We start from the raw sequence: 15,525 nt of genomic DNA on the forward strand, positions 1-15,525 counted from the left end.
TGCACTAATTCCGGGAATTAATTAGGAACCTATATTTTCATCAGCCGTCCTGTTTCTTGGTCCTAGTTTTCAACTGCACCACGGAAACATTCAGAGAAGAACTTTTTATTTTCTTTTGAAACGGTCGCCAGCAGATATACCGAACTTGCATTGGTATAAAGAGGGATTAAAAGGCACTGTACAAAGGAGGACTCGAGTAAAAAGGGAAAACCACAACAAAAAGCATTTAGAGAAGAACTTTCTTCTGAAACATAAGTAGGCGTGCTCACTGAGCATCTATCACCAGCTAGCCTGCTGAGAAACAGTGAGAAAACACTGATGGCGGACCAAATCAACAATTCTTTCAGGCCTAATCTGAAAGCAAAACCAGGGATGGAAGCCCATAGATTGCTCATCCTAGGAAAAATTCGGGATTCCAAAACAATTTGGGGTTCCAAATACTAAACCTCAAAGTGGATAGAAAATTTATTACTCTTGGCAGCATAATTTGATTCATTCCATCATCTGCAGACTGCAGTTGATCGTTTCAAAAAAAAGCATCTGCAGTTGAGCACTGCCATGAAGCCAAGATGCTTCAGTGTGCAGCCTGAACTTGCTGCACTTGCATCTGTAGCTCTGAACGCGCTGCAGCTCAACAGCTGCAATAAAATACGCTTCTGCCACGGGAAGGCGTACTTCTTGTCCGTCGACGTATTACCCACCTACCGGATCACACATGCCGCCGCCCGCCACCCAATCCGGTTAGAAAAACAAACAGGTCCACCAGTCAGCGAGACAGTTGCCGTCTGCCCCAGTTGGAATCTCTCTCTCTGTATGCGCCATTGCGGCGCCCGTGGGGCCCACCACGGCGCCGCCGGCAGCGCCACCAACCCCCTCCTCCACCTCCACCTTCCCACCGGCACTCCCCACGCCTGCTCCACGACGCTTATGCGCTCGCACCCCCCTCTCGCCGCCCACCTCCGGCGCCTGCTCCACCTCTCGCCCTCCGCCCACCTCATCATCCGCCGCGCCATGGCCTCCACCGCCGCCGCCGCGCAGGCGCAGCCAGGTGAGGAACCGAGCCTGCTTGCTTGCTTGCTTACAACACCCACGCCCAGTGCCTGCGGGCTATGGCTGACGTTTGGTGAGGTGATGACTGACGGCGGCGGTGTGTGCGTGTGATTGGTTGGGCTTTCTGCTCAGGTGGCGTGCCGCCGGCGACCGCGGAGTACGAGGAGGTGCTGGGGCGGCTCTCCTCGCTCATCACGCAGAAGGTGCGCGCGCACAGCGGCAACCGCGGCAACCAGTGGGACCTCATGGCGCACTACGTCAAGGTCCGTGGCTCCGTGCATTGAGAATTTAAGATCTCCTCCTACTGCCAGAGCTCTCCTGAATCGTAATTGGATGATTTTTTTTTTATTGTTCGATCTGGTTGGTATGAATGGCGGGTAGATTCTGGAGCTGGAGGAGCCGATCGCGCGGATGAAAGTAATTCACGTTGCGGGGACCAAGGGGAAGGTAAACTAACTAGTTGTAGTGGCATCCTCGAGTCAATCCTGCTGTGTCACTTTTAGTTTGATTAGAAAGTTCAAATTTAATATTTGTATTGTAGAACAACAGCTAGGCAATCACGGCTACTCCTAGGTTGGAATGCAAATGTAAATAATGTGAATCATTAAGCTTTACAAAAGTGGCAGTTTAATGCTATACCTGTTTGGTACCAGGACGTGATACAACCATTTCCATATCTGTATCGACTAGTATTGAACTGCGACTTTTAAGAGGGATGAGAAATGCTGAATTCTTTTAGGGCCCTGATATGGCGTCAATTGAACAAGGCGTTGATTGTATCTACAGGGTTCCACATGCACATTCACCGAGTCAATCCTGCGATCGTGTGGCTTCCATACTGGGTTGTTCACCTCACCACATTTGATGGATGTTAGGGAGCGATTTCGCCTGGATGGGTAATTCTTTTTCCTACTGTTCTTTTATCATCTCTGGTTGTGGTGTTGACAATAGTAGATCCTATGAACTTCCGAATGATTTTTTGTATGCAAATGTCTGGTGTGCTGTGTCATCTTTATTATGTTGTCCCTGTAATTAGGTGTTATGAATTTATGATTGCACTGACCTAGCTCCTACTTTCTGAGGGCATCAGGGTTAATATTTCTGAAGAGAAATTTTTGAAGTACTTTTGGTGGTGCTGGAACAAGTTGAAGGTAAGTGTCTTGATTACTTGTTTCATATAAAGTCGCTCTGTGCTGGATGCCTAGTGCCTAGAAGTGACAAAGCAGAAACTACTTAATTGATTCCCTCAGGAACTTTTTTTTGCATTTGTTCTGTAACCTGTCTGTTATCATCATATTGCTTTTATTCTATATAAACTGGTGTATGATGAGGTAAATGGGCTTACTTCCAGGAGAAGACTGATGATGATATTCCCATGCCAGCCTATTTCAGGTTCCTCGCATTGCTCGCGTTCAAGATATTTTCTGCTGAGCAGGTAAAGCAAATGCAAGCATTTCCTACTCTTTCGGCCTTCTTTGCAAGATATTCAAGATGCTAAATTCATTTTATTTGCAATGCATTGTGTCAATATGTGATTTTAGGGTAGACACATTCACACATCTATCACATATATGCTCTTCTGACACTAGGAATTTACTGATTCTTTATACCTTTTGAGCTTCGCTGGCTCTGCCAATCATTTCCCCTGTCTTTTTCTGACTCTAACAGGTAGACGTTGCTGTTCTTGAGGTTGGCCTAGGAGGGAAGTTTGATGCAACTAATGTGGTATGTGATGTTCTATTGCAGTAATGTATAACCAACGGTTGTGTATAAAACTCATCTTGAGTAGTGAAAAACCAGAGTAGACTTGAACTGTGCCATTTTAGCCCTGAAAAATATTGCATGCTTATTTTTGTGAGCATTCTTGTATTATATATGCAAAAGGATGGACTAGGTCAACTTGTATGCTTGCTTCTTGTCTAAGATTCAGTGTCAACTTGACTTTCAAAACGATTTTGTGTTTAAATTTACCTTGAGTTTCTTCTGGGCTTTCTGACAGCTTTTATATTACCACTGTTATCTTGAACTATCAAAAATCAAAGATCTTGACTGGTCTCTAAATTTGGGTGTCTGCAGGTTAAAGAACCTGTAGTTTGTGGAATATCTTCCCTTGGATATGATCATATGGAAATTCTTGGTTAGTCATGTAACTAGTTGTTGAAGTACCTCCATCATTAGGTTCATGCTTTCAGTCTCATCTTTACTTTGTTGCCTGTGAGCAGGGAATACGCTTGGAGAAATCGCAGGGGAGAAAGCTGGGATTTTCAAGGTTTTGTTTAGTTGCTTTCCTATAAAGCTATTCAAATTATATAGCCAATTTTCTTACTTTTCTGGTTCTCTTGTGTCAGAAAGGAGTTCCGGCCTATACTGCTCCACAACCAGAAGAGGCAATGGCGGCTCTCAAACAAAGAGCTTCGGAGTTGGGTGTATGTCCTATCATCGATTCCATTCTTCTTTTTCTTTTTTTTTGGTTGCCTCTATTCTAGCCATGACACTTAATGCGTTCTGAAGATCTCTCTCCAAGTCGCTGATCCTCTGGAGCCCCATCACTTAAAAGATCAACATCTTGGACTCCATGGCGAACATCAATATATAAATGCTGGCCTTGCAGTTGCTTTGGCTAGTACGTGGCTTGAGAAGCAGGGACATAAGGACAGGATACCACTCAATCGTACTGTAAGTCTTCTCAATCATGTTGCTTTGCCAAAAAGAAAGATGGGTATGACAATTTGTCCTGCTATTATGGAATTCAGGATCCCTTGCCAGATCATTTTATTAGAGGACTATCAAGCGCTACTTTGCAAGGCCGAGCACAGATTGTTCCAGATTCACAAGTGAATTCAGAAGAGAAGGACAAAGATTGTTCGCTTGTTTTCTATTTGGATGGAGCGCACAGTCCTGAAAGTATGGAAATTTGTGCCAAGTGGTTTTCTCATGCCACAAAGGATGATGGAAGACTACCATCTTCCGTGGAGCAGTCTCAGACATCTAGGTCTCAAAAGGTATGTCTCACGGCATATCTACTTTTTTTCATGCTTCAATTGACCTGCTTTTGTGTGCATTACATCTTAGAGTAGGTTCCTCCCTTATATGAAAATATTCTTTTGAAACCAATTTCGCAGATCCTTCTGTTCAATTGCATGTCTGTGAGAGATCCAATGAGACTGCTTCCTCATCTCCTGGATGCATCAACTCAAAATGGTACCTTAAAAATTTCCATCCTCTCCTGAAAATATTCCTTGCAATCATTCATCATTAATTCATGTATTGTTTAATTTTTCATCTCCATTTGTTTAATGGGAACCAAATACATTTACTGCCCACTTGAGTCCTGTGCGAAGTTACTGGTTTATTTACTGTTGAGTTCACTTTCAAGTGCGAATTTTTCCAGTTCTAGGTTAAATGGGTGCACTCGGTTTTGTTTAATTTTGTCAGGAGTGCACTTTGACATGGCCCTATTTGTGCCGAACCAATCACAATACAACAAGCTTGGTTCTAATACTTCAGCTCCTGCGGAGCCTGAGCAAATCGATTTATCATGGCAGTTGTCACTCCAAACAGTGTGGGAGAAGTTACTTCAGGATAAAGGTTCTTGTGAAATCTGAACTTGATTTCTTTAGCCATTTATGCCGCATTTCTTAGTACCTTGTATGTTTTCCTCCTTGAAACAAGCATTACCTGGTTCGAATATAATATAACACTTGCAAGTAAATGGTGCAGGTATAAATACTACAAAATCTAGTGATACTAGTCAAGTTTTTGAATCGCTTCCACTCGCAATCGACTGGCTAAGGAGAAATGCCCAAGAAAACCAATCCACTTCTTTCCAGGTAAAATCTTTCATGAGAACATAACCTTTCCCTTGTAGAAATTGTTAAGAGTGAATGTAAATGAACAGTGAACAACTTATGTCTTTCATTGATCTCATAGAATATATACAAGTGAAGGGGGCATGTCCGTACGGACACAACCGTTCAGTTTACAGAACCACCGAAGGGACATGCCTCTTCAGGGATTACTAACTGCTAATCCTATGATTAACTGCTAATCCACTTCTCTAATCTTGTTGTATCAACGGATGAGATCATTAGTGATAAGGTGTCTATTCACCAACAGACACCGTTTCGCAACACTCCCCCTTGATCGAATCTTCCTTTGAGATCAATGTAGCTGTAAGCTTAGATTCCTCGAAAAACCATGTGGGAAAAATCTGAGGAATATGTATGTATGGATATGCTGTAAAACTCCTTTAAACCTTTATAGGAAAACAAGGAGAAGGTAGCATATATTTGTGTGATTTAAACAAACCACTATGTCATTAGTATTCCAATTAAAAACCCCAGTGGGGAAAAATATTGGAGATACGACATAAAGATAACTCCTCTAAAAACCGTTTAGGAAAAAAGTGAGGAGCCATATTAAGAGATATGTCGCTAAAACTCCTATAAAAACCCAGTGGGAAAATCAGGAGAAAAATATGACGACATACTATAAGTATTGCCTCTTGAAATAACTCTCATGAAAAACCTTTTTCAAGGAAAAACCATGGATGAGTTGGGAGGGCAATATGTGTCTTTGATATTTCCCACAAAAACCCCGGTGGGGAAAATAGAAAATATGACACATGCTTATGTTAATATTACCTCATTAAAAACTTTAACAAGAAACCTTTTGAGTAAAACTTGTGAAAGAAAAGAGTATAATATGATGCTGGTACAGGTGGCATCTAGGAGATGTCTCCTCCTGATTCTGGCAAATCTCGAAGTCGCCTCATACCAATTCCATGTACCAATTTTTGAAACACAGAAGTTGGTAAGGACTTAGTAAATAGGTCAGCGAGATTATCACATGACTTGATTTGCAAGATGTTTATTTCCCCACTTTCTTGTAATTCATGGGGATAAAACAATTTAGGAACAATATGCTTAGTGATATTGCTCTTTATGTAACCTGTTTGCATCTGTGTAACACAAGCGGAATTATCTTCATAGATAATTGTTGGTGATTCAATTGAACCAATACCACATGTCTGTTGTATGTGGTTAATCATTCTGCGAAGCCACACACATTCTCGTGATGCCTCGTATAAAGCAATAATTTCAGAATGATTAGTAGAGGTGGCTGTTAGAGTCTGCTTAGAAGACTTCCATGAAATAGCTGTACCTCCATGTAGGAATACAAATCCTGTTTGGGATTTTCCGTTATGAGGATCAGATAAGTAACCAGCATCTGTATAGCCAATCATACTGGAATCATGATTTTTCTTGAAGAATAAACCAAGATCCTTTGTGCCATTAAGGTATCTGAGGATACACTTTGCTCCCGTCCAATGACGGTGAGTCGGGTCCGCACTATGCCTAGCTAGTAAGTTCACTGCAAATGCGATATCAGGCCTGGTGCAATTTGCAAGATACATAAGTGCGCCAATAACACTGAGATATGGGATTTCTGGTCCCAACGTCTTCTCCCCAACATCCCGTGGTCTAAATGGATCTTTCCCTAATTCTAAGGAACGAACAACCATCGGGGTTTTATTAGGGTATGATTTATCCATATTGAATTTCTCCAATATTTTCTGGATATAGGCTGATTGATGCACTAAAATCCCTAAAGGACGGTGCTCAATTTGTAAGCCTAGGCAATATTTGGTCTTTCCCAAATCCTTCATCTCGAATTCCGTCTTTAGATGTTTGCGTGCTTCTTCTATATCCTTTGGACTGCCAATGATATTTAAATCATCAACATATACAGATATAATACAAAATCCCGTTTGAGATTTCTTAATGAAAACACATGGGCAATCATCATTATTGGTGTATCCTTTGTTTAAAAGGAATTCACTCAGTCGGTTGTACCACATTCGTCCCGACTGCTTCAAGCCATATAATGACTTTTGTAGTTTTACACAATACATGTTACGATTTGCGTTTGGATTCGGAATTTGGATTCCATCGGGAACCTTCATATATATGTCCGAATCAAGTGACCCATATAAATATGCTGTCACCACATCCATCAACTGCATAGATAGATGATTTTGAACTGCCAATGATATTAAGTATCGGAAAGTAATTCCACTCATTACTGGAGAATAAGTTTCATTATAATCAATGCCGGGTCTCTGCGTGAACCCTTGTGCTACTAGCCTTGCTTTATATCTCACCACCTCATTGTTCTCATTCCGTTTCCGGACGAAAACCCATTTAAAGCCTACAGGAAAGACTTTGGAGGGTGTGGGTATAGCTTTTGTGAATACCCCTCTTTTAGTGAGCGAGGCTATCTCAGCTTTAATTGCTTCTTTCCATTGAGCCCAGTCTGAGCGCTTTTTGCACTCTGCCATGGTCTTAGGATCTGGATCATTGAGAAAGATTTCTGCAATTGCTGCGGAGAAATATGTGTCTATTCGTATGATTCTCCAGAATCAATATAATTGATGGAAATTTCTTTTACCCCATTATTTGACTCAACATTTCCCAAAACTATGGAGTCAGGGTGTTCCGATGTCCCAGGATCAGAATTTGGATGCACCGTTGATCCGGGTTGTGGATTTGGTCCTGGTGTTGGATTTTTATCCACTATTGGGTGTCTACCAACTTGAGGTTGGCTTGGATTTACTGATTTGGAGGATTTACCTCTCGATTTCCTTGGACGCTTACTTGGAGCATTATCCTTAGGAGCGGCCGTACTTCTCCCCCTCTTCTTTGGAAGTGGGAGTTGAATGGTTTTTATTGGTACCTCCACTCTTTCGGGCGCATTGCGAGCAGGATAAGAGGATTTAGTGACACCCTTATAATCAGTAAATGCTTCTGGCAGGTTATTTGCAATATGTTGCAAGTTTATGATTTTCTGAACTTGTTGTTCAGTTTCTTGAGTACGTGGATCTGAGGGGGAATTGCCTTGGGCATTCCAGTTGATTTCCTGGCATTCACTTTGGTACTTGAAATCTCCCCCTAATGCTGGGAAATGGTCCTCATTGAATATGCAGTCAGCATACCGGGCCGTGAATAAGTCCTCTGTAAGAGGCTCGAGGTATTTGATAATCGATGGGGATTGATATCCCACATAGATACCAAGTTTCCTATGTGGACCCATAGAGGTACGCTTAGGTAGTGAGATCGGTACGTATACAGCGCAACCGAATTTTCGCAGATGGGAAATATTTGGCATATTCCCACGTACTAATTGCAATGGGGAGACAACATGGTATGCAGTTGGACGCAATTGAATTAAGTCAGCAGCGTGTAAGACTGCATGACCCCAACATGAAGTTGGTAGATTGCAATTTTGTATTAGTGGTCTTGCAATGAGTTTAATTCTTTTAATAAGAGATTCTGCTAAACCATTTTGTGTATGGACATATGGGACAGAGTGCTGAACTTGAATTCCTAAAGCCATACAATAATCATTGAAAGCCTTTGAGGAAAATTCAGCAGCATTGTCCATTCGAATTGATTGAATTTGATGTTCAGGATTATGTGCTCTAAGTTTAATAAGTTGAGCAATAATTTTTGCGAAAGCATGGTTACGTGTGGATAAAAGACACACATGAGACCATCTAGTAGATGCGTCTATTAGAACCATAAAATACCTGAACGGTCCAGATGTTGGTTGTATAGGGCCACAAATATCTCCTTGAATGCGTTCAAGAAATTTTAGTGGCTCATTTTGGATCTTGACGGGCGATGGACGCAAGATCAATTTACCTGTAGCGCATGAAGTGCACATAAAATCTGAAGATTTCGGAAATTTAGCAGTATTTAACTCATGACCATTTGAATTGCTGATAATTTTCCGCATCATCCCTATACCAGGATGACCAAGGCGATCATGCCAAGTTTTGAATGCATCAACATTCTGGAAAATTACCTTGTACGCAACATGTGGTACGGGTTTGATGTATGTGTAGTACAATCCGGACGGAAAAGAGGGAATTTTCTCAACAATTTGTTTGCCATATCCATTGTTTTTAGTAACAAGGAGAATTTCCTCATTATTGTCATCAAGGGTTTCTATATGGAAACCATTTTGACGGATATCTCTATAACTTAATAAGGTACGCTTTGAATCGGGATACAATAATGCATCCTCAATTGTAATTTGGGTACCCATAGGGAGTATGATAATGGCACGACCTGAACCAATTATCGTAGCATCGCGCCCAGCGATTGTCAAAACATTTCCTTGTCTTTTAGTAAGAGTTTGGAAATATTTTGTTTCCCTAAGAATAGAATTAGTGGTACCGCTGTCCACTAGGCATAATTCCTCTTCCATCAGATCGACCCCCGTAGAAACTATATATAAATAAAGAATTTGATATAAAACTCTCTGATAATATATAGAATACATACTTTATTTATTGAATATCAAATGTGTACAATACATTTATTGGATATCCAAACTAAGTAGTGATGACATCATTAAATATTTACAACACATAGGACATAAATTGTGTTTATTATTACAATCACTAGAACATAAAGACATTAGAATCTAAGGGATTGGGAGCCTAGTGAAAGTCTCCAAATATGTCGTTGGATGCATATTCCACGATCATATTCCCTGTATCAGCAAGATCCTCGCCTCCTCGTATGATGTTGTTGCTTGGTTCCTCAGGAACTTGTTGCGAACAACCAGCCTCTTCCCTGGTGGTGTCAGGTCGAAGATTGAAATGGGCTTCATACTTCTGTCCTGGTGTAGCTCGTCCACGACCCACAGACTTTAAGTAAAGATCAACTAGATGACTTGGGGTACGACATTTCTTTGTAGTATGGTTATAACAACCACATTTTTGACACACAGGTTTATCATCCCTGTTCTTGGAAATGTTCTTACCCTTTTTGTAAGGTTTACCTTTGTTGGAGTCACCTTTTTGGGGCTTCTTATTGCGTCTGCGCTTGTTTTTACCCTTCTTGGAGTTTCCTTGTTGATAGTTCTTTTCAGATCTATCATTAGACATGGGTTTATTCTGAGTATATGCATGTACTTCAGGCAATGGAGCAGACCCAACAGGGCGTTGCTGATTATTCCAAACCATAAGTTCAGAATGTTTTTCGGCCTCAAGTAAAGTTTGGATAAGCTCTGAATAAACTTGGAAACGTCTTTCACGGTATTGTTGTTGAAGAATCCTTTCAGAGGGAAGCATAGTAGACAAAGTCTTTTCTATCTTATCCGCATCTGTAGGTTCTTTCTCGCAGAATTGCAATTTTGAGCAAATCCTATGGACAGCATGATTGTAGTCACTCACAGTTTTGAAATCCTGTAAGCGAAGTTGCGTCCACTCATAGTTGGCCGCGGGCAAGACAAGTGCCTTTTGCTGTTCATAGCGTTGCTTAAGTGAAGTCCATAGATTGTGTGGATTTTCTTCCAACAAATATTCAGCCTTAAGATCAGGGTGAATGTGGCTCCTAATAAGGTATAGGGCTGTATAAACGTGTTGATCTTCAAGCGGTGCAACCCCATCTTCGGGTGGTAACACAGCTCGATAAAGTCCACGGGACGAAAGACTAACTTTTACGTCTATAGCCCATGTGGGATAATTGTGGCCGTCTAGAGCTAGTAATTCAAACTCTTTGACAGTCATTGATCCTACATGATATAAAAACCATCGAAACATTTTAAGTTATTAAAATGTTGAGGTGTGTTGTAATTATGGGATGCAAATAAAAACAAGATAAATCTTGTATCGGTAATGGTGTAAAATTCTTATATGCATAATAAAGCAATGGAGGTAGTCAAAAAAAAAGGGTGTAGACCTCTAATTGGGCATATTATGTGTAAATAGTATATGCCAATTAATTATGCAAATTGTATAACGCGTCTGAAGGTAGTCATCAAGAATTGATGTAGACCTTAGTTTAATTTGCAAACGAATTGGGTACGCACGCTGAGGATAGTCACTAAGTAGTATACTTAGTGTAGATCCCACAGTAGCAACAACCGGTGCTACCTTGTGTATGGCCAATAGGGATGCAAATTAATGGTAGTCATCTTTGTGAAAAGATGTAGACCAAATGTTCTAAGGGGTAATGTTGGGTACGCACGTTGAGGATAGTCACTAAGTATTGCTTAGTGTAGATCCCGCAGTAGCAACTATGGTGCTACCTTGTGGAGTGGCCAACAAAACGACTCTAGAACATGCGTGTTATATAATTGTTAAGAAAATTACACATAAATTGTCGCATCCATTATTTAAGTGCGTAGTGCTTTAAAGTTAAAAGCGTAAAGGAACTTAAATAAAAAAAATGATCGATTGCGAAATAAATAAATAATTGCAAGATCATGGTCACAATAACAAGGATATTATTTATTGGATTTGTCATTCATACCGGGACAAACACTTTGAATAATATCACAAACAGATATTTTATAACAATATAAAGTATCACAAGTACAACTATAGTTAAAAGTCTGGAACTAAACATATAGGAGTACTATTTTTACAACAAATAATTATACGAGACCACACCAGAGTCATATACGAATTATTGCTGAAAATAAATAAGATGAATAAACAAGTAGCCTGCTGTGCCAAATTAGAGTTCAAGTGAATTTGAAATGGGCACAGCAGCCTGTGCGAGCGTGCAAGTGGAGACTGGAAGCAGGGCGTAGGCCTTCATGGGCTGGCCCATTTGCTGGAGCAGCACATATATATACGGGGCTGGAACAGGCAGCTAGGGTTGAAATCCAACCACACGCCGCCGTATAGCCTGAAGACCACCGCCGCCACTTTATCTGGATGTTGGTGCCGCTGCTCCCTTCCACTGCGCCGCCGCTGCTGCAGTTCTTCAGTTCGAGGAAGACTCCCCCTCATCAGGGGAGTAGAAGCCGCTGCCGTTCACCAACTCGTTGAGGGTCGCCGCAGACGGGAGGCCGTGCGTCGCCGGGTTCCGCGATCCTCTGCGGATCTCAGGGCGCCGGTCCACTGCAGCCACGCTACGACCCAGAAGGCGCCGGATCGACGGAGTTGTTGTGGTTGTGCCTTCGGTCGGAGTTGGGGGCGCCGCCGGGAGGGCCTGCGCAGCCATGCGTGCCGCAGCCTCCGCGCGTGTCGCTGGTGGAGGAGGAGCCGAGGGCCCGGCCCTGTCGAGGAAGAAGTACGGCGAGATGCCGGTCCTCGCAGCGGTGTTGAAGATGTCGCCGAGATTGAAGAGGTTGCCGACGCCGGGTGCAGCCACCACATCGACCTCGTCCTCGACCTTCACTGCATCGAGCGCAGGGGCAGCCTGCGTGTTCAGGAACCACGGATCCAGTGGGGGAACGCCATTGCCTGGCGCCATTGGAGTCGGAGGAGTGGGCGTCGGCATCAGCGTGTGCGGGATCGACGTGTACTCCTTGCAGAAGTCGCACCAGTAGCGCGACGGTGCCGGTACTGGCGATATGGGCTCCATCGGCATGTAGGATGGAGTTGGAGCAGCGGCGGGCATCATCTCCACGGCTTCAGCAAGCGGCATCGGGGCTTCGACGATTGGTGGCGCCGCGACTTCAACAGCGGGCGGCGCCGTGTTGCTGGGGCCGGCACCGTCCGCGCCAAGGCGAGGAGACGGTGGCTGGCTCTGCAGAGGGCGATCTTGCGGCGAAGCGAGGCGGCCACGACGAATCGGGGACCAACGGCGACGGTGAACATCTGCACGGACGTCACGAACAGCCGAGTCGAAGATGCGGCCGTATGGACCATGGCCATGGCCATGGGCAGCAGTGCGGCGGAGACGAGGCCCAAGGCGCTCGAAAACACTGTGACGCTGTCCATGGTGGCCGTGGTGACGGATCGGGCCACGACGGACTCCACCAACGCGACGGAGAGCGAAGAACAATCCACGAGCAATGTGTGAAGGTAAATCGACATTGATTCGCGCCATAGGGCTTACCGGTGGTCGGTATAGAGGCATGGATTGCCTCTGTTCGTCGTTCTCCTTCTGTAGAGCAAAAGTGCTGATAACGTGTTAAGAGTGAATGTAAATGAACAGTGAACAACTTATGTCTTTCATTGATCTCATAGAATATATACAAGTGAAGGGGGCATGTCCGTACGGACACAACCGTTCAGTTTACAGAACCACCGAAGGGACATGCCTCTTCAGGGATTACTAACTGCTAATCCTATGATTAACTGCTAATCCACTTCTCTAATCTTGTTGTATCAACGGATGAGATCATTAGTGATAAGGTGTCTATTCACCAACAGACACCGTTTCGCAACAGAAATCTGCATACTGATATTTATCCTAATGTTTGTTGCCTTTGATTGTCCATGCATTCATAACTAACGCGTGCACACCAAGTCATAAATGCTGCTTCAAGTTTGCCATTGCTATTTTGTGACCTCTGTTGATCTTTTACCGTCTATCAGGGGTCATATTTTTTTCTTTTAAAACACCATTCAGGAACTATTATCTCTTTTTTTTTCTTTTGTTTATCTAACTGCCTAAACACTCGATGCTGACACATTTTTAATCTGATGATGGGACTGAACTAGGTATTGGTTACTGGCTCCCTGCATCTCATTGGTGATGTCTTGAGAATAATCAAGAAGTGATACATACACCGCTTGAATTTCAAACTGGAGCCGACCTATGATATATCCCTCCACAAGGCTAACCTGATTAGCAAGGGCAGAAAATTTCAACGGTTTGCTTATGATGCTAACCAAGCTGCGAGGTTCTTGTGTTTTCTGGCCACTGTCGCCTTTCACCCAGAAAACCGCTGTGCTCATTCTTGTAAAGGCATGAAATAGGATGATCACATGCCATCATTGGACATAACTGGGAATTCGACATGAAATTGGGTCAATCTGTACACTCACAAAATAAGAGTGCATGGGTTTTCTTCTTCAAATACAAACACTGCAAAGAAACCAATCATTCTTCTCCAGAGTAAAAAAGAATTCATGTTGTGATGATGTATCCTTGTTCTTTCTCCCTGACGAAAAACTGATGGTCCAACAGTGTTTTCCCTGTACCATATCCGTGTGTTTCCTTGGCGGTCACTCCCATGTTCAGACCTTAACGGCTGACCTGACCTCAGCATCTGCAGGATTGCTTGTTGATATCGCAACGCAATGATACGGCCTAACAGTGTTTTCCCTGTGGCTGAATCGCATCCGTGCAAAACCATCTTTCCAAGTCCAGCCACAATTCTGTTAGGCATGGCAATATGGCATGACACTGGGTTTCGCCATCAGTGTCAGGGGCGACCTCGCTCTGATCCCATTCGATTTCGATTGCTATCCGGTGTTCGCACCAAGCCAAACTGGTGAGGCAAGCGCACGCCTGCCCCGGTGTCGTGTATCGCCTCAGCAATTCAACAGCAGGGTCTCCAGATGGCCGAGATGGATTACTTTCTGTGCCGCTCTTCTTGTCTGCATCCGCGTATCTGAACTCTTATTCCGTTGCCTGTGTGTGACCATGACATCATTCAAATGTATTATCATAAACTATACTAGTATAAGCTACAATAAACTACTAGTACTAACTACAGTATCATAGAAATCCCGTCAAGTGATGGCTTTGACTTTGAGATAGCTAAAGCTAAGCTAGGACACCACCATCCCTTGATGCATTGCACTTGCACGCTATATAGTATAGCAACTGAGAAACCAACACACCTCTCTGTTCAGAGTTCGAAGACTCTCTTGCCATCTCCAACCTCCTCGACCTTGCTGAAACCCTGAAACCATGGGAATGGGATTGCCACGACAAAGCTTCATCAGGTTCATGGTAGTAGTACTCACAGTCTCGCTCCTGGGAGCAGAGCTGAGAGGCCTCTTCTGCCACGGCCGGCGGATTCCGGGCTCCGAGGTGGCCATCACGGCGCACGACGATGTCCAGTCGCCACCGACGCTGAGGGAAGCTCAAGGCTACTACTCGCCGTCGTCCTCGTCCTCGTCCAGCAAGCGACCTCGGTGGAGGCGCGTGCAGGATCTGTCAGAGTCCAAGAGAAGTGTGCCGCAGGGACCCAACCCGCTGCACAACTGAAGCCTTGGACTCTCGGTGCTCCGGCTCACTCAGCATCTACCACTATGATCTATCTGAGATTCTCTGAGCCCTTAGCCTGAGCAACTTTTTGTAAGTACTAGAAGAGTAGTAGAATTGGCTGGCATAGTACATGTAGTGCCCACCGACCGTGATTGTTACCTGTCTGTCACTGGCACTTTCTGTTCTGTTCTAAGTGTTGTTTGCTCTGCCAACAAGCGTGCATGATCGAGGGTGAGAGCAGGTGGTTGTGGTGCCATCCATGTTGTCCGTCCTCTTCATTCTCTGTAGCGACCCAGGAAGCGGACGGAGGTGGGTTGGGTGGATGAGGCAGCGTGGCCGTGGCCGGCGGGAGCGAGCTCACGTGCCATGACACCATCCATGTCAATCCACTGCTCACGTGCCATGACACCATCCGTGCCGTCGATTTGGTCCCTGTCAGCGTCACTTTCCTTGGTTCGTTTCGGGCGCCTCACGGTTTTTCTGGACACCGCACGGGGCAGGCACG

The 15,525-nt window shown here is 43.9% G+C and overlaps 1 protein-coding gene across 3 annotated transcripts; it reads left to right on the top strand.

The window, feature by feature from the left end:
• On the top strand, positions 766 to 13,949 carry LOC8059498 (folylpolyglutamate synthase). Of its 3 annotated transcripts, none has more exons than XM_021451277.1 (16): positions 766 to 1,048; positions 1,183 to 1,313; positions 1,432 to 1,497; positions 1,837 to 1,946; positions 2,141 to 2,201; positions 2,402 to 2,485; positions 2,719 to 2,775; positions 3,127 to 3,187; positions 3,273 to 3,319; positions 3,399 to 3,476; positions 3,562 to 3,726; positions 3,804 to 4,052; positions 4,173 to 4,251; positions 4,486 to 4,638; positions 4,771 to 4,880; positions 13,523 to 13,949. In XM_021451277.1, exons 1-16 carry the CDS (start codon positions 814 to 816, stop codon positions 13,580 to 13,582), a joined length of 1,746 nt encoding a protein of 581 aa, XP_021306952.1. In that variant the 5' UTR covers positions 766 to 813; the 3' UTR covers positions 13,583 to 13,949. The 3 variants fall into 3 exon arrangements, with proteins under 3 accessions (XP_021306952.1, XP_021306953.1, XP_021306954.1); XM_021451278.1 differs by lacking the exon at positions 13,523 to 13,949 and adding an exon at positions 10,039 to 10,629; XM_021451279.1 differs by lacking the exon at positions 13,523 to 13,949 and adding an exon at positions 4,981 to 5,526.

The sequence above is a fragment of the Sorghum bicolor genome, chromosome 1 (genome assembly GCF_000003195.3).
Source record: "Sorghum bicolor cultivar BTx623 chromosome 1, Sorghum_bicolor_NCBIv3, whole genome shotgun sequence".
Classification (NCBI taxonomy): Eukaryota; Viridiplantae; Streptophyta; class Magnoliopsida; order Poales; family Poaceae; genus Sorghum; species Sorghum bicolor.

Coding starts and splice junctions, on each gene's coding strand:
- LOC8059498 (XM_021451277.1), top strand. CDS start 814: ATGCGCCATTGCGGCGCCCGTGGGGCCCACCACGGCGCCGCCGGCAGC. Junction 2,202..2,401: donor GGTGCTGGAACAAGTTGAAG/GTAAGTGTCTTG, acceptor GCTTACTTCCAG/GAGAAGACTGATGATGATAT. Junction 3,320..3,398: donor AGAAAGCTGGGATTTTCAAG/GTTTTGTTTAGT, acceptor CTCTTGTGTCAG/AAAGGAGTTCCGGCCTATAC.